The sequence below is a fragment of the Ceratotherium simum genome, chromosome 19 (assembly GCF_057802395.1).
Source record: "Ceratotherium simum simum isolate JZ-2026a chromosome 19, ASM5780239v1, whole genome shotgun sequence".
Lineage (NCBI taxonomy): Eukaryota > Metazoa > Chordata > Mammalia > Perissodactyla > Rhinocerotidae > Ceratotherium > Ceratotherium simum.
The window spans coordinates 52237406-52263320 of NC_141918.1; the positions used below are offsets into that span (position 1 = coordinate 52237406).

At 40.8% G+C, this 25915-nt stretch overlaps 1 protein-coding gene and 1 pseudogene across 1 annotated transcript; one reads left to right on the plus strand and one right to left on the minus strand.

Annotated features, from left to right (window-relative positions):
- Nucleotides 1–2469: 2469 nt before the first annotated feature.
- On the minus strand, nucleotides 2470–17709 carry LOC101403893 (pantetheine hydrolase VNN2). Its single transcript, XM_004422332.3, has 7 exons — nucleotides 17496–17709; nucleotides 17241–17371; nucleotides 13672–13864; nucleotides 11511–11799; nucleotides 9522–9895; nucleotides 8439–8609; nucleotides 2470–3467 (listed from the first exon to the last, which is right to left on the minus strand). Exons 1-7 carry the CDS (start codon nucleotides 17706–17708, stop codon nucleotides 3276–3278), a joined length of 1563 nt encoding a protein of 520 aa, XP_004422389.1. The 5' UTR covers nucleotide 17709; the 3' UTR covers nucleotides 2470–3275.
- Nucleotides 17710–23017: 5308 nt separating this feature from the next.
- On the plus strand, nucleotides 23018–24443 carry LOC147914553 (splicing regulator RBM11-like; annotated as a pseudogene).
- The last annotated feature ends 1472 nt before the right edge of the window (nucleotides 24444–25915 follow it).

The following is a 25915-nucleotide window of genomic DNA, read 5'->3' on the forward strand; positions in this document are numbered from 1 at the left end:
CTCAGATCCTGGGCGCGCACCGACACACCGCCTGTCAAGCCATGCTGTGGTGGCGTCCCATATAAAGCGGGGCCGGCCCCGTGGCTTAGCGGTTAAGTGTGTGCGCTCCGCTACTGGCGGCCCAGGTTCGGATCCCGGGCGCGCACCGACGCACCACTTCTCAGGCCATGCTGAGGCCGCGTCCCACATACAGCAGCTAGAAGGATGTGCAACTATGACATACAACTATCTACTGGGGCTTTGGGGGAAAAAAAAAAAAGGAGGAGGATTGGCAATAGATGTTAGCTCAGAGCTGGTCTTCCTCAGCAAAAAGAGGAAGATTGGCAGATGTTAGCTCAGAGCTGATCTTCCTCACAAAAAAAAAAGAGAGAGAGAGAGCATTGCCCTCCTTTTTTGCCTCTTTTCTTTTTGTTCATAAAGGGTTAAAAAAATCAATGACTCAGAGACTTTATCTTCAAACAACATGTATGACAGATTTATAATTGGCAATCACCTAAAATGTTTTCATTATTAATTATAATATCAAAGACTAGCATTATAATATAAAATGAGTTAGCATAAGAAATACTGAATCTCCAGCTAATGGACTGAAATTCAAGTTCAAAGGAATAAATGAAACATACAGTATAAAAAAATTAGCTTCTGAGATAAAAAATGAAAAGTGCATAAAAGGAGCAGGGGACCAAGGGCTCATAGCTCTTATAACTGACGGAAGCTATCACTGGGGTGTCCAATCCATATTTCCCTAAGTAAGATGTCACAAGATTCCTCAAGACATGGAAACTAAAATCACTCAGTTCATCCCCATTATTTTTCTCCTTTGACTTATCTTCACGTGGCCTGGACATTCTCTGAGAGATTGTTGAAATATCTTCTTTCCCACTCCAAATACTTCAGGTCTCAAGGAATCCTCTTCACAGTTGTTACTGTTTCTACATTCAGATATCTTTTCAACAATGCCTTTATTAGAAGTATCTATGTGTGTGGATGAGTGTGTGTGTTATGACCGTATTTACCTGAACAGGCATCTGCCCTCAGATTTCTTTTAGACACTATCCTCTGTGGAATACCTAGTACAGATGATCAGAATGGAGTTAGAAATGTGAATGGAATTGAAGAAAGAGGTCAAAACAGAAAGAATGCCATGGAAATCACTTTTGGAACGAGCTGAAGCCATGAGAATGGATCAGAATGCAAAGAAGGAATACAAAGTAGAAAGTAGGGACCGTGATAATTGTGGAGTAGGCTGTGAGTGTATCACAGAAATTACTGGAATAAGTCATACCACAGGGGCAACGTCACAGAGTGGCCAGGAGAGCAATGCGAATGCATAGACCAATGTCCCAGGACCCAGAGCATGAAACACAGCATGAAATCAATGCCTGCTATTACACGGAAGGACAAAGGGTGGAGGGTAAGCCGAGAGGACGCTGAGGCAGGTGGAGGGTATGGGTTCATAATACAGGGGAAGTCATAATAAGGCATGTCAGGAACAAAGGCCTGGGGAAAGTTGAATACGTGAAAACCAGAGGCTTGTTTACTCCCTGCAGAACCACAGGGACTCAAGAACCATCACGAAATTTTAAGGTGAGCTGGAAAGATGATTATCAAAGAAATCGGACTCTGTCATTAGACTCTTTAGAAACCAAAGAGCTACGCCCTCAGGTGCACTTCCCTAAATCAAGGCCAAACCAAGCTACACTTGAGTCCTTTGGTACAATAAAATGAGTGTGCGCATAAACGGCTGAGGAGGTTGGAGCTAAAATGCTGTAATGCAAGCAACTTCACAATTGAGTCAAGAACTCTCTTCCTTGGAGCTTGGTGTATTTTCTTTTTTGTTTTTAGTGAGTTGAAGCACAGTGAACAGCTCTAAATGTGAATCAGCAGAAGAGCTGTCTGTCCTTTGGAATCTGTGCGGAGACCTTTGCTTGACTCTTTCTCCAACTGCTGGGTTTAGAATCAGCTGTTGACTCCCAGGCAACACTGAAACTTCTGGAAGTGAAATATCATTGCCCAAGATGATGTGTCACCATACACACAGCAAAACCATTGCATAATGCATAACTTCCTCAAGCAAAACCTGGCAAATCTGAAGTGTTCTATACTTTACGAAAAGTTAAAAGAACAGATGATTGTGATGATTATGTGATTTAAACTATTTGTATATATGTATATTCACCACCACTTTAAAATGACCATCTCTGAGGTCCCAATTTTGAACACAAGGACCATATAAGCCATTCTCAAAATCAAACACAAAACGTGCCTTAACTTCTATTTCCCTTCTCCTACTAGTAACCACTTGACTATAAAAGTCATTTTAACTTCCTACTGCGTTTTAATGGAATATTCTAATTGAATCCATAAGGAGTAGATATACAACAATACACAGAAACAAAAACATAAATGCCTCAATTGTGATTTTTTAATGTAAAAATATTAGACAAAATCACTTTAGAGATATAAAATTTGAAAAAAATCTGGAAATTCAAAGTCATTTCTTTAATTTCAAGAATATTTGCAATAAATGATCAGTAACAAATATGCTCTTACATTTCAAGTAGCCTGAGATATATGTATTTTGAAAAAAGTAGACTACCAGTGTTGAAAATAGTGTTATTAACAGCCACGGTTTTTGTGTTATGGGATTTGTGCCTGTTAAATTATACCACAGTCTTCAGGTAGGACTTTTTGGGGCTATGAATACTCTGGATGGTCACCTTTGATATGAACCTAGTCTAGCTGTCATTTCTTCTAGAACATCTCAAAACAACTGTCATTATTAAGATAAACTTCAATATTACCACCTGATTGGAAAGCAAATTTCCCCCTAATCATTAGCACAGAAAACTAGATGAGTTCAAACTGTCTTTAATGTCATAACCCTCTCAATCCCATCATTACTGGTCTCTTCAAAGGCCATGGTTATGTTTACAATGGCCCTGGAGCTCCTCACTCTGCTCCCTCTCACACACACAAGCACACACAAGACCACACAGCCAATAAGGCTGGAGCTGGGATTTGAGTCTCATTTGTCTGACCCAAACATCCATGCTCTTTCCGTTATACTGCACTGCAACATTTCAGAGTAGCCAAAAAAGGGGTGAAATCACCATAATACTTAAAAATAATCCTTGCTGAGAAAAATACACACTTAGAAATCATTGGTCTATACTATTGAGATAGCCCTTCAAAGTTTCTTAGTAAACTTGGGAACCTGATAAACACATTTAGCAGAGTATATGCTGCAAAAATGAATGCAATAAAGAGACGTCCTATCCCATCATGTTATCTGCAAAGCTACCATCATCAATAAAGTAGGTGTGAGCCAGGTGTGTTGTTGCTGAATTGCTGGTCCCGCCTGGGATGGAAGGTGAGTCCTTAGTGTACCATCTCCCAAAGAGTGACGCTGTTAGGATAGGCTCGGATGGTCCATTCTTGTTCACCAAGCGCCCATCTTGTAGCACCTAAAGAAACAGTGGGAAAAGCATAGTCAGCTTGATTAAAATATGCATTACAAGCAGACTGATGATTGTGAAGCAATCCTAGATATCACAGTTGATCAAGTAGTTCCAGTTTGGTGAGGGTGGGGAGTGGAGAACAGGCAGGATGGGAAGTGGACAGCTATTTTATATGTAACGAGGACTAGAGCCACAGGGCTCAATATTTGAGTTTCCACAATCAAATGTAACCCTTAATAAAAAGTCAAAAAGCAGCAGCAGCAAAGCTTATGAGTCCAGTTACGTGTGAGATAGCGGGACCTACAGGTTTACAAACCAGACCCCTCCCTCAGGAAGCTCAAAAGTTAAAGGTGAAACTGAGCAGCCACTGAGCACAGAGAGAAATCAGTATATCAGTGTATTAGAGAGGGAAAGAGACAAGTGCTTAGGAGGTCTGTGACGGACAAGCGGGACTGGTCAGCTTCCCAGAGGGGGACACAACCTGCCACAAGAAGGAGCAGATAACGAATGTCTCCCCGGGGCTGCATGACAGACGATGTCATGGGAAGTGGAAAGTGAAGCAGCAAAGGCTCCTTCTGAGACAGAAGTATGTGTGACAGATCTAGGCAATGAGCTTTCTCACTCCAGTCTGGCTAGAACCAGCGGTGTGCTGGAGCCGATGGTGTGCATGCTTGCTAGAACAGATTGTCAAATTTCCAGGAACTTTGACAGCTGGTTGTTAAACATAGTCCTTCCTGAAACTGGTCGCAGTGGGAAGATTTATGCCATGAAAATTGGCAAATGCCACAAATCAGGGCTTTTTCTTTTCTTCTTCAGAGAGTGGGTTGTTAAAATTTACAGCACACCACTGGCTAGAGCTGAAGACTGGTGAAGAGGGAAAGAAGCTGTGTGGTCAAAGAGGAAGGTAGGGATCAGATTGTGAAAGCCATGAATGACCAGATGGATGCTGAAGTCACAGAGGCCTCTCTGTGAGGGAGTAAAGCATGCAAAGTAAGGGAACAAGAATAGAAAGAAACACAAATAGATAGACAATACACGGAACAAGAACAAAAGAAAATGCATCCATCAGTTGTGGGAAGGACAATTTGGATGGGGAGAACTTGGAAACTGAGAAACCAGATACTTCATAACTGGAAGAAGAAAATAATTGAATATCCTAGAAGAGCGTTACTGTCGTGATCATCACAGACCCACAAAGACACAGACTACTAACTAGTGGTCAAACACACAACCTGTCAGTAATTAAATGAACAAAATAAAACATTAAAAGTTCCCTGTTTATTGTTCATTAAGTGTTCATTGCTTATAAATTGTTCCTTGTTTATTAAATTGTTCATTAAAGACACAAAATTGAAATACCAGAGCTGTATTTCAAATTAGAGTTGGGTAAGTTTGAAACAAGTTAAACACAAATATCTTATTTTCTAGTGACTTTTCATCAATATGGTTAAATTTTGTCTATTTTGACCTTCTTGGGAATAACTGTTCCAGATCAGGGATTTTCTCTCAGATTCTAGCTAAAACTTAGCATTTTCACCAGTTGCTTATTAGACATTTTCCTAAAATATAAAATGATACACAATTTACTGCCTCCTAGGCAGTACATACTAAATATAGTTTGACCTTTTTGATTATTCCCTTAAACTGGTAGTTCTTACCCACCAAAATCACCTGTGGAACTCTGAAAAAATATCAGTTCCACCTTCACAAGATTCTAATTTACTGGATCTGGAGTGGGCCCTGGCCACTTACTCCTCCAGCCCATCTGCACATTGATCTATACTTACATGATGTTCAATACATGTGGTCCATTCCTCCTCATTGTTAATGAACTTGGTTAACCAGATAAGCCTTTTGTAGTAAGTACTTAAAAATAGATCCTGAAATTTGTATAATACTTCACTGTTCACAAAGTGAGTTCACACACATTATCATATTTGATCCTCACCAAATCAGTGAGGAGGATATTCTCTCCCTTTTACAGGTAGGAAATTCAGAGGTTAACTGACTTGCATAAGGTTACATAACTAGTTAGTTGCAGAGATCATACTTCTGATGATATACCAGAATTGTCTATAACGTTAAAGTAAGATGTTTTCCATATTTGTGGTCGTGGTCAATAACACTTCATGCTTTTAGCATAAAACTAGGGGTGGGGAAAGATATTCAGTAAATGTGTTGAGATCTCTGCAGAAGTGAATCTCTAAGCTAATGTGTAAATATTTGCTGATGGAGAGTGCGTCAGTCAAGGAAACTCGGGAAATACTCCAGAAGACCTGGCTGGCATAACTCAGGTGAAAAATTTATCATCTATGATGTTATAACTGGTCTCTCTAGAAACAATATGTTAACAGGAGGGCCATGATCAGCAAATTCTCTAGAGAAGGAATAACTAAAAAAATCGAGAATTGGTTCCTGTTTATTTGGCCCTTTTTGAGGAAAGTAGGCACCCCACTTCAACGTGGTCTTGAGGTAACCAGCTCTAGAGAGGAGAAGCACGTTGCCACAGGCTACCATAGCTCCATAGAAATCTGCTCCATGAACACCCAACCCCTTTTATTTTAATTCCGTGCTCACAAAACAAACTTCTGATCCATAGTTTGGACTCTTGAGAGGACTTGCCAATGGAGAGCCTCCTCAAGATGACAGTTCATTGTTCTCCAGCTAAGAGAATCTATTTTAAAAAATAATAATAAACTGGTCCTCTCTTCCTCCCATCTTGTGAGTTTGGTTAGTGTCTGTTCCTTAGAATCTGATGAACTTCAGGGAAAACCATGCCATAGAGAATCTACACTTGCAAAATGAAGACCAGCACTCTGGCCACACGGCCCCCTCCATGGAAGTTCTGTACCAAAAATCCTGCCTGCCAGCAGCCAAACGCCTCCTTGATAGCTTTTGGGGGTAACACAATCTATATCTCATCTTATCATTCAGCAAATGAGCAGGAGTAGATGAGACACGATCCAAACGGTAATTATACTGTTAAGTGCCTAATTTAAAGCACAGTTGCAATCTCTCCCTTCCCTCCTTCTTTCCATCCAAGAATAAGCAGTCAGTACCCAGAGATGGGAGATAGCACGACAAGTTCTGAGAAGTGTTAAGAGTTGAGACCTACGAATACTATACAGTGAAGTACTTAACATTTTACTTTTCTGTATCATTCTCTAAATGTTCCCAACTGTCTGAAACCATTTAAGACAAAAAATTTAAAACAAAGAAAGGAGGTGGCTGTGGACTAATTTCTTTATGGTCTCCAACTCCTCATCAACTACCACCACCATCCATCTTCTTCAAATCTGATGTGGTTCAGAGGGATAGTGAAATGTCATTTCTGGCTCTGGACCTTTCGCCGGGTCTGGAAAACTACCAGTTTTTTGTCTTTCTCCCACAGATGAGATGCTTTTGGGAGATACATGCTCAGTTCCACTCCAGGATAATTCCTCAAGGAGATACATTTCTATGAGTATATGACGTGGGGAAAATGTCAAAATAGAACCCAGAAAGGTAGATTGTGTGCTCAGTTTCAATGGCAGGGCATACAAGATGCAGAGCTTCTATGATCCCAGACCCCACCCCTTCCTCAGCTCACCTGTGTGAACCCTGCTCTCTCTTCTCTCACCTCCTTAAGTGGTCCCAGACATTTTCAATTCATCTATGCTTATTTGTGCCACCTTTTAACTACTAGATTTCAGTTCCAGATCCCTCCCTTCAGATCCGATTATGATTTTCTGTAGTTGGCATTTAAGCTTTTATTCCAGCCTCATTTTCTCATGAGATTCTACCCAACCAGGTTCTATAGCAGCCAAAGATTCCTGTTCTCCGGGTTTCCCAGCCTTAAGGCTGCACTGTATGGTAAACCGTTGGTTTCACAGAATTAAATATTTTTATAAATGTGACATTTCCCAATCTGATAATACAGGGAGACACAGATTTATGACCACAAGCAATCTGTAGTTTTAAAGATTTCCTTGCTCAATGCCTGAGATGAATTCACTCAGATGCTATTTTTCTTTTATAGAAAATGCAATGACTTCACTCTAGTTACTGAAGCCCTGCCAGTGTTTGCCACAATTCAGAGAAGACATTAAGGTTCAGACTGGTGGAGTGTGTGTGTATGTGTGTGCGCGCATGTGCTGTATACTAGCAAATATAAACCTGCTGAGTCTTAATTCTAATTTGAGGCCAGCTTATGAATTAATTGATTATCGCCACTGTAACGTGATATTTTTTCTGTTTGTCCCCGCATGAGAGAAAAGAAAATTAAAACTCTATAAACAAACATTTGTCAATGAAAGGTGCCTCAGGCTCATAAGTTCTAGGTATCTTATCATGATTCCAATGAAGTGTCATCACTTTAGAGTTAGTTGTTGTAAATTGTAAAAATGGCCACAAAATTTTCCCCTCCTTTACCCGTGCCCTGTTGCAATGTGATTTTACAGCTCTTCCCACTGAGAGATCTGCATCATTTATTTCTCTGCCTCGTGAGTCTACATTGGTCACGTGACTTGCTTCAGTCCATGAGACATTTGTAAACATGGTGCAAGCAGAGACTTGAAAAGAACTTGCCCACGTGGTTTTCTTTATTGATGCTCTTGGGATCCTTCAACTAACAAGTGAACAAGCCCAAGCTTGCTGTAAGAAGAGAGACCACAGGGAGGAAGTGGCCCAACGATCCCAGCTGTCCGCGACAAGGCCTCACAAACCAGCCAGCCCCAACCAATCCACTAGCTAATGACAGGTGTGTGAATGGGACCAGTCAACATCAACTGGACTCGTTCCAGACCCGAAGAACAGCGTGGCTACACCCAGTTCACATTGCCAACCACAGAATCAGGGCTAAAGAAATGATTATTGCTCAGTCATTAAGTTTTGAGGAAGTTTGTTACACAACGAAAGTTAACCAATAAAATTGCCATAGCGTGTTTCACCTGGCTTCAGAGAACACAACAAATGCAAATACCCTTAAAATCTTCCTACCTCAAATTTTCCAGGAGACAGATGAATTTTGGTAAGTAGCACTTCCGGAAAAACATACTCTGTTCCAAATGTGCCACTTAGGGAGAACATTTCAAATCTTGTAGAAGCAGTGTCTACTGGCCATCCACAAGTTGTCAAATCAGTAGTTTTGCATTTCAGCATGGTGCACACCTATGCGGAACAGATACAGACAAAATGCAATGCTTTACATCAAAGTTACTTGTACTAGAACTGTTGACTCAGTTTAGAACCATAGCAAAGCAAGTATTTTCTCCACTTGTTGAAGAGATTTGGATCATGTTTCTTATAATTAACTGCTTTATTGGAAATGGCAAATGACTTGAGAACCAACCCCACTTCCTGGGTAACAAGTAGATTGAAAGAAAGAAGTCAGTTTAGAGTTAGACTTAAACCACTAGTTCAGCATGTCAGATGATGGCACTTGACCCAAGAGAGTGGAGGTCTTTGGGCAACAGTAGTACTAACACTACAGAGATGATTAAACTTTGACCACCTCTTTTTTCCATATCCTTTTCTTTAGAAGAAGGCAGTAGGGCACAGAATATAATAAGAAAACACATATGCATAGCCAACACAATATAAAAAGTTTGCATTTTAAATATTTATCATTGGAAGGGAATAAAATGACCAGGACATCTGATTATAAGAGAAACGAAGATAAAAGTTGTATTCCTACTCATTGATGGTCTTAAAAGTTAAAACAAGACCGTTTATATTCAGATATGTCAGCAAAGCTACTTAAGGAAGCCTTAATATGTAAACTAGTTTATTAGTCAAACAGAAAATCACCATGGTCAGGTTAATAATTTTTTTAAAAAAAAATTGCTTGCTCAAAGCAAGCAATCAGATTATACTTAACTCCCATTGCAAATATCATATGATTAATACCAAAGTATGTGTGCGTGCGTGCGTGTGTACGCATGTGTGGGTGTGTGTGTAATATCGACAATGCGTGGAGTCATGCCAGGAAAAAGCATTCGGCTCCCTGGGACAAATATGAAAAGTTAACTCTTTTACCTGTCCTGACACCTAAGTGCTCCCTTTCACTTGAGCTGAAATTACCTGCCAGTACTCTCGTCTCCTTCGGCCGCGAAGTCCTGAAAAAGCTCCCAGAACATACACTTCATTCTCTTCCTTCCCTAACATTCTGTAGCTTAAATGACAGCAGAGATCTTTTTGACAGACTGTAAGGTTTCCTGCATTGTCAAAAAGTTCTGTGAAGTTGAAAGCATCCTGGGAAATAAATCCCTGGAAAGCGTTTTTCTGCACTGGGAATAGCTTGATGGTTGTGGCATAGGCATGCCAATTCACAGCTGCCGGGTAGGCAGGAGAGACTCGGGGATGTGAATCCACTTCTGAAAAGAGGAGCTTTCCCATCTCTGTTTGCATATCATAATAGTATACTTTGGGAGACTGTGGTGCATAGATGCCGCTGCCTGTGAATGGAAGACAAGTCTTTTTAAGACAAAAACAAAACCAACACTGCCAATTCCCCCATCAGAATTGCACATGTGGTCATATCACCATGTTAGTCACAATGAAACAGCACACAGACTTCTAGTTACACCCAACACCTAAGTACTTCTCCTATTCTCTATCAGAGCAAATTAAAATAGATGTTCAATGGTCTCATTTCAAATAGACTTTGAATATAATAGGATTATTTATTAGCATTACAGAAAATTAAACCAAATATAAAAATCTTTGTATCCCCAAAGGTGGGGAAAGGTAATGCAAAATTCTCTCCTGTTCCCTACTGTGGTGGTGGTTTTCAAATCTATACAAAAGTTCTTCAGTGCTCCTCCCTCCACTGGGTAGATCTACTCCCTTCCCTTTGAACGCAGGCTGGACTTAGTAGTGACTCACTCCTAATGATTAGAACATGGAGGGCCGGCCCCGTGGCTTAGCGGTTGGGTGCGCGCGCTCCGCTGCTGGCGGCCCGGGTTCGGATCCCGGGCGAGCACCGACACACCGCTTCTCCGGCCATGCTGAGGCCGCGTCCCACATACAGCAACTAGAATGGATGTACAACTACGACATACAACTATCTACTGGGGCCTTGGGGGAAAAATAAATAAATAAAATCTTTAAAAAAAAAAAAAAAAAAAAAGTATTATTCTACTCTGGGGGAAAACATGAGATCAGGGTGTAAAACATGATAATAGAGGACCTGAAATAAAATTTAAAAAAAAAAAAAAAAAAAAAAAAAAAAAAAAAAAAAAAAAAAAGAACATGGAGGAGTGAACGTGTGACTAGGTATAAACAGCAGCATAGCTTCCCACCCCCCCATCCCCCCCACCACCATCTTTCTCTCTCTCTTTCTCTTCTCACTTGCTCTGGAGGAGGTCAGCTGCCACCCCATGAGGATCCATCACGCAGCCCTGTGGAGAGGACCAAGTGGCAAGAAATGAAGGTCTCCTGCCAACAGCCACTAAGGAACCAAGGGATCCTGCCAAGAGCCATGTGAGGCCGCTATCCTGGAAGCAGACCTGACCACCCCAGTCAAGACTTCAGATGACTGCAGCCCAGCTACTGCTTGATGTACCCTGCAGAGAGAGCCTGAGCCAGGACCACCCAGCTAAGCCAGTCCCAAATTTCTGACCAACGAATGTGTGAGATGATAAATGTTTGTTGTTTCAAGCCACTTTTCACTTTTAGGGTAATTTGTTACACAGCAACATGTCAATAATATACTCCTCTGCCCTTTGCCAGTGTTAGAGCAAATCCTGTTTACTTCCATGCTCTGCCACTTACTGGCTGGTAGCTTTTGGCAAGTTACTTGCATTCTGCGTGTCTCAGTTTTCCAATCTGTAAAATTGGGATGATAACATCCATCCCACAGAGTTGTTGTGAGGATAAATGAAATAATACACACAAAGGTCTTAAGGCAATCATAACTGTCATAATCAGCTTGTCTTTTGTTGTGAAAGACAGACAAACAGAGTGAGGAGTCCCAACAAGGAAGTCACACATGACAACAGGTCATATCTGAGGCATTCGTCTCTCTGCATCAAGAGGTGTACCTGCAGACCTCACCCGGTCATGAATTACCTGTCATATTCAGACCGATATTGTGGGTGTTGGCCACAAGAAGATTAACTCTCATGCCCATAGCCCAAGCTGAGTGGAATTCAATAGCTGTCAGAAGGGGCAAGACATTCATCCAAGCTGTGGGAAACAGGATGGTGTCCACATGGAAATCTTTCACCAGGGTAACAGCAGGGTCGTGGAAGAGAATATCAAAGCAGGTGAAAATGCCAAACTTTCCAAAGGTGGTGTTGAAAGTCACCAACTCTGGCTTTTCAGGGACATCAAACTGAGGCTCAAAGTAGAGGTGGTACTGTAATAAATGAATAGGAACAAACCAGGAAAGGCTTGTTTTTTGAAGCAATAATCTGTAAAAACCATCCAAAGTTAGTAATCGCTTTGGCTATGGTCAACAGCAGGAAATCTATAGGAAGTGAATGAATCTGGTGATTGGAAGTAAACTTCCAAGGAAAGCTTGCAGAATTATAGCTTCTCTCTCTCTCTCTCTCAATCTCTCTTTCTCTCCCTACCTACCTTCCCCCTCTCTCAATTAGGAGCCAAATACCTTCCTGAGAGCTGAAGAAGCTTTTTTCTGTCTCTAGGTCTCAGGGATTCCCCTGATGCACAATAAATACCTGCTAATAGGCTGAGGGATGCCACCTGCCTCTTTACAGTGTCCCATCCAAAGTAATCTCAGGGACTCTTACCCCCCTTTCAAAATTGCTGTTGAAAATGAATTTTTCATTTAATTCTTCTGGAATCCTTTCAGGTAAACTTGAAAAACTGCCCTGTCTAATATAATAATCAGGGTCAACAATTTAATAAAATGGTCTGCAAAGTAGGGAATGCCAAGGGTTGGGAATAAGACTATTAAAACTTCTCTCTAAATTTATTTTCTATCTAAAACCTAAAATAGAAATTGAACTTTACTAGTATTTTAAGAATTGAATGACAAAGGCACTCTGATTAGGTCCATATGTCAGAGGTTGTGGGTCTCAAATTGTCTCTGAAGTACCCTGAGAGGAGAGCAAGAGCCCCTCCCCTAGGACTAGGATGACCGAAGGCTCCTCACTAGCTTGTCAGCAAACATCGCACTGTGCCATCCTGCAGTTTACTGGGGCCTGGTTAAGTGGTTTGACCAAACTATGCTACCAGTTTTACTAAATCAACACTTACAGATAGAAAAAGAGCTTAACATGATTCTTGCAAAGAAAGTGCATTAAAAAATGATAGCCATAATGTAAACACAGTCTCAAAAACAAGAAACTGAAGAGCTGACATTTCTATTCCTGGCATGAAACACACTTTTGAGGAGAACACGAAAGTTTAATTACATATGAAAAGAAGTTGTCGAAAGCCACAAGGTTATGAAGAAAACTTTTTGAAAGTTGTGTGTTTTATTTATAAATACAAAAATTTGGACTCATGTTAAAAATTTTTTATGATTGGGGTATATGATCAAAAACCTTTGAAAACTATTCATCTAATATCACTCCTCTGGAATAATATTTATATATTAACTGGGACTTGCAGGAGATCACTTCTCCATTGAAAAGATTGTGAGGCTATAATTTAAGATTCTTAGAAAAATATGGGGGAGGAAGAGGGACATGCACACTGACCTGCACGTGACATGTCCATTTAAAAGGCCAGCCTCTCTACGCAATTTAGTTTAAATTATGACTTCAGGATATTTTACTCTTTCAGTTCAGAGTTTAAAGTAAAAGTTTCATGATTTGACCTTAAACCGATTAAGAGGGTAACTAATTAATTGGTGTAGAAAATAAATAGAAAGATCACTTTTGTGATTTGATAGAAAACAGGGAAATTAATTTCCCTGAAACTGATTCATACAATTTGGAAACATCTTTGTATCATTTCAGTGTTAAATGGTATCCAGATCAGTCATCTTAGTATCTTTTGTATCAACATTTAAATTACCTGTTTTATATATGCAAAAAATTATCTCAATCCTGGACTATTACCACACCTTTCTTACAGGTCTCTGCCTACATTTTTATTTATTCAGATTAGTTCTCTTCTAAAATGTCATTTTCTTTATTGCTCCCTTTAAAAAAAAAATCTCCAGTAACATCACATCGTATAGGGAAAGACGCTCAGACTCCTAAACCCCGCACCCACCACCGTCAGAGCAGGCTCCGTTCTACATAGCCGCCCCTCTTACCTTATGGTAGCGCGCCACCAACTTCCTCTCCGCATCATACACCACGTTGGTGTTGTACTGATGATAGCCGCCAGGAGGACACATGGAGTTGTGGGGATCGCATGGCTTCTTGTCCCCCATATTCGCCAAGACATAGATAGAGTTGTTCTTAGCCAGGCAGCTGAGTCTTACTTGTACTGGTGTGTAACCAAATCTAAATCAAATTTTGATTAAGACATATCAATAAGTCAGATGGAGAAAGACAGATACCGTATGATATCACTTACATGTGGAATCTAAAAAAGCGAGACTCATAGAAACAGAATGTAGAATGGTGGTTACCAGGGGCTGGGGGGTTGAGGAATTGGGAATATGTTGCTTAAGGGGACAAACTTGCAACTAATAGAGAAGTCCTGGAAATCTCATTCACAGCATAGCGATTATAGACAACAACACAGTGTTATAAACTTCAAAGTTGCTATAAGACTAGATCTTAATTGTTCTCATCACAAAAAAGAAATAACTATGTGACATGATAGAGATCATATTTAAAAAGTCACAAATTGAGGCCGGCCCAGTGGCGTAGTGGTTAAGTTCATGCAGTCTACTTCAGTGGCCCAGGGTTCGCAGGTTCAGATCCCAGGCGCAGACCTACACACTGCTCATCAGGCCCACGTACAAAATAGAGAAAGGTGAGCACAGACGTTAGCTCAGGGGCAATCTTCCTCACACACACCCAAAAAAGTCACAAATTATACTTAAACTTGATGAATTTTTTTCCATGTCATATCTATTGCCCCGAAAATGCATTATTCACTCTCCTGCATCAGCGGTTGTCACCTCTACACTGGATCATATCATCAACATGCAAATATGCTCTCATACCTTTCATCTTCAAAAAAATAAAATGAGAACCTCTCTTGACCCCACATGCCAGTCTGAATTAATGCTCCATTTCTCAGCTCCTCTTTCAGCAAAACTCCTTGAAAGAGCTGGCCATCTTGCTGTCCCCAGCTCATCCTCTCCTATTCTTTTTTGAAGCATTCAAAGCAGCTTCCGTCTCTCTCGTCCCACTGACAGCTCTTATTAACGCCGGCAATGACCTCCACATCTTACCTGATCTCGTGCTACCTACCTGCAGCGGCTGACACACTTCATCACCCCTCCTCCTGGAAACACTTCACCTTGCTTATTGGAGCCCACTCTCTCATTCTCCTCCTCACTGGCAGCTCTTCTCCGTCTCCTTTGCTGGTTCCTCCTCATCTCCCCTGAGTCTAAGCATTGGAATTTCCTAGACCTCAAGCCTTAGATATCTTCTTTTCTTTAACTCACTCCGTAGATTAAGCCATCACAGCGTTAAAAACCACCTATATCTGCACTCCTGCATTTTCTATCTCCAATTTTCCATCTCTATTTTCAAGCTCTCACCTTGTCTTGTTGTGCCAGACTTGTATATGCAATGGCCAGGTTGACATCTCCACCTGGATGCTTAAAGGGCAGCTCAAATGTAAGATGCACAAAATTGATTTCCTGATTTCCATCCTGGACTTGCTATTCCTTCACTGCTCTCTATGTCTGTAAGTGGAAACTGCATGCCTCCAGTTTCTCAGGCCAAAAACTTGGGAGTGACTTTTGAGGTGTATCTTTCTCTCGTACCCCCACAAACAATCTGGCAGCAAATCCTGTCACCCAAAACATATCTACAATCTGACCACGTCTTTCCAGCTCCACCTCTTCCATCCCAGTTCCGGCTCCATCCGCCCCAACCAGGATAATCACAATAGTTTCCTAAATGGTCTCCCTGCTGTGCCACTGCCCACCTAGTCTGTTTCCAATACAGAAGCCAGAGTGGTCCTTTTAAAACATGAGTCAGATGGGATCATTCCTCAGCTCCAAATCCTCTGGTGCCTCCCCATCTCACTCAGCGGAAAACCCAAAGTTCTTATAACCAACTTCAAGACCTTACATAATCTATACCATCCCCACAGTGTGGCACCTCTCTGACCTCATCTCACAATTTCTCTCCCTTGCCAATGCACTGACGCCATACTCACTCAAAGCTCTGTAATCAATCCAAATAAAAGAATAACCACAATAGGCCCTACACCTCATCCCACCCAAGCACACCATTTCCTTTGTTCTATCACCATATGACATTCTATGTAATACCTGAGTTTGTTTACATCTGTCTTCGTCCTCTAGAATATTCATAAGCCACAAGGAGGGTGGAGACTTGTTTTATTAAGTGCTATATCCCCTATTCCTGGAATAGAATCTATCACATGGTAGATACTCAAAAAATAATGGTTGAATGAATGAATAAAAAGATTAATGAATTAAATGTGACTATATTGGTGATGATGCAAGACCATTTTCTTTCAAAATTTGTTCCTTCCATTCTAGGGCTATGCAAGAGATATTTACTAACCATATGGAATAAACCTCTCCCCCTATCTTCACTAGTCTCCATAGCTACTGTGATCTTTGACTCATCCATAAATTTGCAACATATTTTGTTTTCAACAGGAAATTCAGAACTCAATCCTACTATGAGATGAAAAACAAATGGGTTGTCCCAATTCTCAAAACTTCTATGCAGAAAGACTGTCCAGCTATCGGCCTCTCTTCTGGCACAAAAGAAAGTTTCTTACAAACACGGTAGAGAGTGTTGGCTCAAAACAGGAAGGATGGGAAGATGGAACTTTTCCCTGTCATGAAACCCAGTGTTGTCCTCTTTGTGTAGTTAATCTCTCCTGAGCTAGGAAAAGCCATTTCCTGAAAACTCTTATCAGAATAACCAGGGGTGCCTAAAAAAGCATGGTATCCATAATCCTCCAGCAAGAACATGGCAGAGGAATGTTTAGTAAACTTAATTGGAGGTAAAAAAGTGAGAGAAAGTGTGAGGGTGAGAGAGAGTGAGAGGTGAGAGAGAAGGAGTGTGAAAGAGGGAGAGATCCTTTACTGAAAATATGGAAGTGTGTGATCTGTACCTAAATAATTTAATTAATCTTCAAGTCTTAGTAGACAGCGGGATTTATATATTAAACATACACATATATATTAAATATTTTATAGTACAAAGTTTCTAGATTTCTGTTTCCCTGGAAAATTAGCTTCATGAGCCCAGGAAAATGCAAAGTTTCAAAGTGTAAGGTCTTCCTTATGATTCACTAGAAAGTATGTGGGAAGGTCTTTCTGCCTGGGAAGCAGATTCTGGAACAGACTCCATAAAATTGCAATACGTTACCTTCAATAGAGACCTTGGAATATTTTCCAAACACAACCCACTGTCCACTTCAGAAATTAACTGACTAACTAGTATCCATGAGAGCCTCTTCCTTTAGTTTTTAATCCCAGTAATAAAATCCTATTTACGTATTTTCTGCAAATTTAATAAAGATATTCAGTAACAAATGATTGTTAAATGGTATCAAAGTACAATTTTTTTAATCTAACCAATGCCAAGATAAATACAACCATAACATACACCACTTACAGATTATTCAGGATTTAGCACTTTGCTGGGGTGAATGTGCATATTTTAGAGAATTACAGCATTTCTGCACAAACAACTAGGATAGTTAAAATACCTGTCCGAGTGCTGACATGGAATCCAGTTCACCTGAGGGTCTGGGATATCCTCCAGATAAGGGAAAATGGTTTCCCTGGTAAATGTCCATCCATAGAGTGCATCTTCTGGAGTCACAATGATTTGAGCACCCTGTCCAAAACAAGTCAAATCCAAATGATTTCTCCACGTGCAACCTGGACAATCCAACACTCCAATCTTCCACCAGCTCTCGTGTCCCTCCCATAAATTATGGTTAGCAAAAATAAAAGAGTACCTGCTTAGCAGCCTGCTTAATCGCTCTCTCCAGATTATCTATATTCTTGTTCATGAGGAGCAAGGCATCATCCAGAGAAACAGGTGTAACTGTTGTGTTTGGCAGTATGACAGCGTGTTCATATACCGCAGCTGTGAAAGTCTCCAGAGCCCCGACACGCAGGATAATTAGGGCAAAAATGGCCGTGGAGGTTCGAAAAGAGGAAGCGATCATGGCCAGGATTTCTAGTTTTGAAAGGTAAAGTAACACTCATGTAGTATTTACAGAGGGGAACATTGATGTAACATATGACTGCCAGCTACTGGGCTCTTATTTTATAATCTTATCAATATTTCGCCCAACCACATCAGAGGAAAAAAAAATGCACTTCAATGAATAGAATCAAAAAGTATTGTAAGGATTATACAACATGCACCATTGATGAGATTTGATGTCAAATTTCAAAAACCAAATAGAGTACAGTTGTCCTCTTGTATTAATAGAAGGAAAATAGTAACTTAACTTTCACAAGAAAAATCGTAATACCACAAACATTTCATTTATTAAATTACAAAAACTAGGTAACAATTTTTTTCTGTTGTATTGAATTATTTACATCAAGTTTATTTTTAGAAGAGGAGAAAAATTTTAAAATAGTCAATACTAGGAGAATGCACTACAGAACAATATCAGGAATGAAATTCACCCAAATTGACACTCTGACTTACCTTTTAGAGATGAAGAACGTGCACTCCCTAAAAGCAAGATTTTATGTCTGGTTTGTTCACTGCTGCATCCTCAGTGTCCAAGCCCTGATTCTGCAGGTGTTGCTTCCTGGTGTCCAGCCAGAGGAGAAATTGAGAACTTCTCCTTGGGAAGCCCCAGCCCTCAGGGGACGGAGCTTCCTCCCTACCTTTCTCCCCCTCCCTCCCTTCCTTCTTCCTTTCTTCCTTTGGAAACAGATGCAAGAGAAGGGGAAGTGTCTCAGGCTGGTGGTCAGAAAGATCATTTCTGTTTCGAGTCAAATAAGATATAACTTTCATTTTTATTAGAGGCAAATAACCACATAAACGAGTTTTTTAAAAAACATGTACATTATGTGACCTCTGAGAACCTCCTAGGACATCCATCTCCTCCCTTCGCCTGTCTCAATCCTACCATGGGAGGGTTTAGTTTTGTTTTTTTTTTTTAAATCTGAGCTTCTTGGTAAAAGTCATTCAAATACTTTTAGACAGCATAGACGAGTATAAACGAATAAATAAAATTCTTCCATGTTTTCCCTTATACTAAGATAAAATTCTTGGTCAGGGTGAGGTCTAAGGACTGTAAACAAGGTCTCCTCATATTTTCTGCTTTGAGTAGAATTTTTTATTAAAGAAATGACTTCTTACCTCTATAGAATAGAATACTGAAAATAATTTCTAGAAAAATGGTCAAGCCCTTTAGTGGAAAACGTGAAGGGATAGTTATTTTTATGAATTTTTAGCAGATTGTATAAGAGATTATTAGTATGTAATTATACTGTATAAATAGTTTGTATATTAGTATATAATATACTAATTATATTTTTATAATATATATATAGTATATAATCTATTTTTGTATAGTAGATTATGAAAGTATTTAGAGTTTAGAGAGCATGTAACTCAAATGCCCACATTTTACGGGACAGAACTCTGAGGCACAGAGAGCCAGAGTGACTTAGAGCAGGTGTACGACTCCCCACTCCTGATTCCAGAATCTTCCCTGTACACCCAAGACAGTGTGCATGTGTCTGTGCTCTAGTGTAATGTCTGCATCCAAGTGTCTGAATATTTGCATCTTTTAAGGCACCCAATTCAAAATGACCGCCTTAAGGAGACCACAGGTGGATCTGCTAAATGCTGAATGAATCCTTGATGCAGCTGATGCCCAATGAAGATCCTTAAGCTCTTCTCTTCCATCTCTCCAAATATAATTTGGATCATAATCTGCTTTCATGTGACTTAATCTCACCAATTAGTAATACTTCATTCTCTCTGTTGCCTGGAAGTAGCCGGGTAAGCTGGTGAAGACGAGCTAACATCTCTACTTTTGGAGGTAGGAGCAGAAATGTTCACGTCTGTCTTTCACATTTTCATGTCCCCAAATTTCCTGGATGTTTTTCTCACTTTGTGGCTATAATAGAGAAGTGGTGTTAATTAGAGTTTTTTGGCTGGACAGGGAAAGGGCATACAGCTTCTGAGGTGAAACCAAGATGACCGAACTCCCTTTTTTCTCTGCTGCATTTCAAAATTGTTTCATCAAAACTGAGAATCTGGATAACAAAGGTAATCGCATGGAAGTGTCAGAAGTTAGTAAATGAAACAGCAGCTTAAATATAGCAAGATCCTAAAGACAGAAAGAAAAAGTGCATGATCTTTACAAACATTTGCCATAGAGGGAGTTGATCTTGTTTTAAAACAAGTAAAAAACCAAATTCAGGACATAGAACGTCCATAGTTTACATTTTAATGATCATAAAAGTGATTGATTAAGTAAGGCTTAACTTCTTTAACTTAACTCAGTTATAAAATGATGTTGCTTTGCCACAGGGAACATTGGTTAATTATAATTCACTGCTAACAGAGCCTCCTTCCTGGCTTACCATCGTGTGACTAACGGACTTAGCTATAAGGGTGAAAAGTTAAAATCAATTCAAAATTATTTTGTAAAAGAGTAACTTGAGGGCCGGCTCCGTGGCTTAGCGGTTAAGTGCGCGCGCTCTGATGCTGGCGGCCGGGGTTCGGATCCCGGGCAAGCCCCAAGGCGCCACTTCTCCGTCCAACGCGAGGCCGAGTCCCACGTGCAGCAACTAGAAGGATGTGAACCTATGACATACAGCTATCTACTGGGGCTTTGGGGGGAAAAAATGAATAAATAAAATCTAAAAAAAAAAAAAAGAGTAACTTGAAAAAACAATCGTAGCTCAAATACTTGTTTCTAATTGTGAGTCTGATTGTCTCTTAGGGTGGTACTCAGTTGAGCTGGATTTTAAGTGTGTAGTAAGAAGAGTAGAAGTGTGGTTTCAGCTTTGCATCCACTTCTTTGAACCTCTATTTCTCAGGTAATCGTACCTGCTCTATCTCCTTCACAAGGTTATTCTGAGAGTCAAAGACCCATGCAAGTTCCCTGTAAGATTACAATGGGATGACAATAATTAACAAAAATGGGTGACAATTTAGTAATGTAATGATCCTGACTGCTTAATATTATCTAATTGTTAGGCCCACAGAACTACTATTGTTCAATTAAACAGATCTAGTCTATTTGGGGTACTGTGCTGGAGAACTGCTGGGGATGAAGTGGGGGACAGCGTACCTGAGCATGAACTTCTGGGTCATGCCAAGCCAGACATGGCAGATGCACATCTGCCATGCAGTGGAAACACAGCAGAGACACCAAGGAACTCAGCCACAGGATGGTGAGGAGCAGCTCCAGGCTCTAACCCAGGCGAAAGGACTTCCTGGTCTGGCCTCTTTCCAGATAAGAAATGACACATAAGTGAGTTGAGCCATGAAGAGTTGGAAATAGCACATATAATTGTTGACAGAATTTCCTCATAGGCAGCAAGGATGACACATCAAAATAAGAAGAAAAACAGAAAAACCAGGACCTTCTTTTAAAGCTATTTTCTCTTGATACTGTATACCAAAAAAAAAAAAAGGATGATACTGTATCCAAACAAAGTACTTAGTGGTAAAAAAACAATGTTTCCATCCTTGCCCCCACTGGAGTCTTGCATATGTCTTCAGCAAGGCTGTTTGAATCAGCCTCCTAGAAAGAGAACGTTTGCTTGAGCAGAAGCAGCCTGAACTTGAGCAGAAGCAGCCTGAACTTGAACCATCTTTTGGGGCCAGGTCGCACCCAGGCTAGGTGTTCTTCCAGCTCTGGACTTGGACTGGTGTTCAACTCTTCAGACAGTTGAGGCAACTGAAGCTGAGAGAGAGAGAATCTGAGCATAATGATACGTCATGTCCTGGCATTCCCTAAATGCTCTACTGGATAGAAAGGGTTGTGCCGTGGGAAGATGCCAATAGTCAACTGTTTTTGACCTACAGCAACAGCAATTTCATGTGGTTCAACCTGCCCTTATGCTTTCTGCTCCCAGAAGTTCAGGACTGGAGCATGCTGAGCTGTGAAAGCCCCTTTGAACTGGTGGCATGCTCCCACACTGCGGGCCCCCAATTTCTCAAAAGAAAAACAGTAACAAGCTCTCTTGGTGATTTCACTTGCAGATTGTTAACTTAGTTCTAATACAACTCTGCCCAAAGTGCATAGCATTCACCAACATGAACTTTTAAAAAGTCTCTTGGTTGGTGTTATAGACTGGAGGGTCATGTCCCCCCAAAATGTTGAAATCTAGTCTTCAGTTGATGGTTTTCGGAGGTGGGGCCTTTGAGGAGTGATTAGGTAATGAGGGTGGAGCCCTCAAGAATAGGACTCCTGCCCTTATAAAAGAGACCCCAGAAAACTCCCCTGCCCCTTCCACCAAATGAGGACACAGTGAAAAACGGTGGTCTATGAATCAGGAAGCAGGTCCTCACCAGACACCGAATCTGCTGGCACGTTGATCTTGGACTTCCCAGCCTCCAAAACTGTGAGAAATATACTTCTGTGGTTTATAAGCCACCCAGCCTATGGTATTCTGTTACAGCAGCCCAAATGGACTAAAACAGCTGGATTCAAAGCTTTTGGTAAAGTAAGGAGGACGCCACAACTGAAAAAAACCCAAAGGAGCTGGATGAAAGTCACTTGTTGATATATGCAGGCAGCTGGGGAAACATTCATTTGAAAGGGTAGGATACAAAAATAAACCTGAAATCTCAGGTACTTATAGGAGAAAAAAATGAAAAGATAGATTAAAAATAGAAAAATGTTTATCTGTGGTACATTTACTGCTTTGTTGAGCAATATGAGGGCATCCCAAGAATTCACCTTGTTCATTCTCAATGAGCAAGAAAGTACAAAAGCATATTTGAGGCCTAAGGTAACTATTTACAGGTTCTGTCTGGTGAAACCCTTCACTACCCTGGATCCCGTCAGCTTTATTCTTTCCAAGGCCCTGGCCCCTTCAGTCACCCCGAATTCCTGTTTTGGTTTACTTTCTAGGTAGGCAGCAGCTGGCCAGAGGATTCTGCCATTTAGTCAGGCCCCAGGACAGGGCGTATTTGTTTCATCCTAGCCTGATAACTGTGATTTCTGGGGTTTTCTTTCAAGCAGTCACAGAGGCCGGGTAACACAGGCCAGATGGAATTACATGATTTCTACTGAACAGCGACCAAACGGCCAGGAGAAGTAACAGAGCTGGACATTTTCCATTCCTCGAGGCCTAAGTTGACTCTTGAATTCATGTCATACTCTTTCTCTTTAGCACATTATTCTTCTACTGTAACACAGATCCACTCTAGAACTTTCCTCCAGGTAGAGATAACTATATTCTGCACGGTTGCATCTAATTACTGTTAACTTACGTGGCATGAATTTGTTCCCACGGTAGTAATGAGTCATGATGGTATCAGGCGATGGTCGAGGATACGGACCTGAAGCCAGGATACGGACCTGAAGCCAGAATGCCTGGCTTTGAACCACTTCCTCGCTGTTTGACTACGAGCAAGTTCTGTCCTCTTAGTGCCACCGTTTCCCTCAGCTGCAAAATGGTGATCATATGTGCTAGGTTTTGCTGTTATTATTATTGCCTCATGCCCACAAGATGGAAGCCCTATTGTGAGGGCAACGCCCTGTGCAACTTTGACCCAGGTCTGTGAGTCTCTCCGGTCAGATGACCATCTGTTCTTGGCCAAATAACTTGTTAAAAGAATGACGATTAGTTCACATTCTCTATTTCTCATTGTTCTGTCTCTTTTCACAAAGTCTTTCATATTCCTTCTCTTCTACGTTAACCTGACCTGAATGGTTTCTTCTGGAATTATCTACCTAAAGTCCATTTCTACTAGTCAATCCTGACGGCCTTTCCTCCAGCTGTTCCCTAGATTCTCCCTCGGATCCATAGCTGTCACTCCTTACTTCATGCGTCATTCCGTTTTTCATAAACCTCACATACATACAAAAAAAACTTACCAAGAAACTGGATTACTCATATATTGCATTTGGGAATGTTGTGAGATGGTGCAGCCACTCTGGGAAGCAGCTTGGCAGTTTCTTTAGAAACTAATCTCAGCCTCACCCCTCCAGGGTGGCGCAGTGAAGCAGGGAGTTCACAGCGCCCCCTACAGCCTCTTGTTTCCTGCTCAGGAAGAGGATGATGGGACATTGTGGAGAATTTAGAGATCCCAGGGCGGGAAGAATTTCTTTAGGAGCTGTTTCTTCAGTTTCTTATAGGCTGGGCCATTAACCAAAGTGGCTTTGTGCAAAGACAGAGAAGAAAAGCTTATGTCTTGCATTTGTCTGCTTTCACCCCGAACCTGTCTTATGCCGTAGCTCTGCTAAGTGGAATTCGTTTAAATGGAAGATCAGTTAATGTGCAGCATCTATTTGGGGGTTCTCGCTCTTCTGAGTCAACTAACCAAAGTCCTGAGAGCTGTGTTAGAACAAATTCACCAGCTACAGGAATGAAGAAGTTGTGGGCTGATCCTCCTTTCCCATGTGGTTTTTTCCAATTAATAATGCTGTTTTTCCTCAAGAGCATGCTTTCTCTCAGGAAGTTTGCAGTGGCATGCATATAATCCGTGGCTACAGGTTCCTTACTGTGAGGTGACAGTGCCACTTCCTAATGCACATCCATCCCTGTTCTCTAACCACCCCTGTTCCAGATCTAGAGGCTGGACCTACTCAGGAATGGACTCTCCAACAATCATGTGACTCTGATCCTTATCGGATGAGTAAACGAAAGAGGCAAAAGCAACCCAGTAATTGTGGAGCAGAATGGACAACAGCAGAGGAAGTGAATACAGTGAAAAGTTCTGACAGGGCAAGAAGGAAAGGTGTTAGTACTATGTTCAAACAAAACGTTTATCTACACTGGTTTTAATTCTCCTAAAAGGAAAAAACTCTATCTGAATTCATCCAACAACTGATTTCATGGCTGTCATTTTTGAAATATATAATAATGTGATTAAATTGACTTGGTATTCAAATTTGACTTGAATGACAAAAACGAAAGGGATAATGTACTACTTTTTGTGTTTGTCGTGCTATTGTTGACAACTGTCAACGAGAAAATCCCTTTGAGTGTTTTATTTAGGTAGTGATGATGAAATTGCACTAAACTGTGAATCACAAGTGGTTACTGGGCACCCTGATGTCCAGACTGTCTCCTGTGACCCTCCACTACACATAACCCGGGACTAGAGGTGGAGCTGTGGATCTGCTGAGAGAAGCTAGTGCAAATATTTAAGAGTTGCAAGTTGTTCCTAATGAAAGACTGAATAAGCAGGCTTTAGTTCCAGTTGTTAATACTTTAGATAACATTTTATTTTTTCTGTCTAAATACATTGTTTCTGAGCCTTACTCTCCTGTGCGTTTATTTCATAAATTGAGGACATACGACAGCCATACCAAATGAAAGATAACTATCATGGGACTAGTCTTTGGAGCATTCTCTCTTTTTTTTTTTTTTTTTTTTTTTGTGAGGGAGATCAGCCCTGAGCTATCATCCGTGCTAATCCTCCTCTTTTTGCTGAGGAAGACCGGCTCTGAGCTAACATCTATTGCCAATCCTCCTCCTTTTTTTCTTCCCCAAAGCCCCAGTAGATAGTTGTATGTCATAGTTGCACATCCTTCTAGTTGCTGTGTGTGGGACGCGGCCTCAGCATGGCCGGAGAAGCAGTGCGTTGGTGCGCGCTGGGGATCTGAACCCGGGCCGCCAGTAGCGGAGTGCGCACACTTAACCGCTAAGCCACTAGGCCGGCCCAGGAACATTCCCTTTTGATATGATGGTTTATAAATAAAAGATATCTGCTTCTTTACTTCTCGTTTATTATTGTATTCAATGAAAATTAGTTGGCTATGTCAGTATTTATTATCCACCTTGTTTGCCAGCTAGGTTTGAGAGGGTTTTTAACATATTTAAATCTTCATAACTTACTAGTAAATAGAATATTTCATTAATGTATGATATTTAATATTTATTGTCTAAATCAAATTTCCTATGTAAAATAGATGGGTTATTTGGGGAAAAAACTAAGCATACAGCTACCATACACTCCAGCGGTTGTATTCCTGGGCATTTATCCCAGAGAAATGAAGACTTATGTTCACACAAAAATCTGTACATGTTCATAGCAGCTTTATTTGTTACAACCATAAATGGGAAACAATCCAGGTGTCCTTCAGCAGACGAAGAGTTAAGCTGTATATCCATACTATGGAATACTACTCAGCAACATACAGAAATGAACTATTGAGACATGCAATAATGTGGATGGATCTCAAGAGCATCATGCTGAATGAAAAAGCCAGTC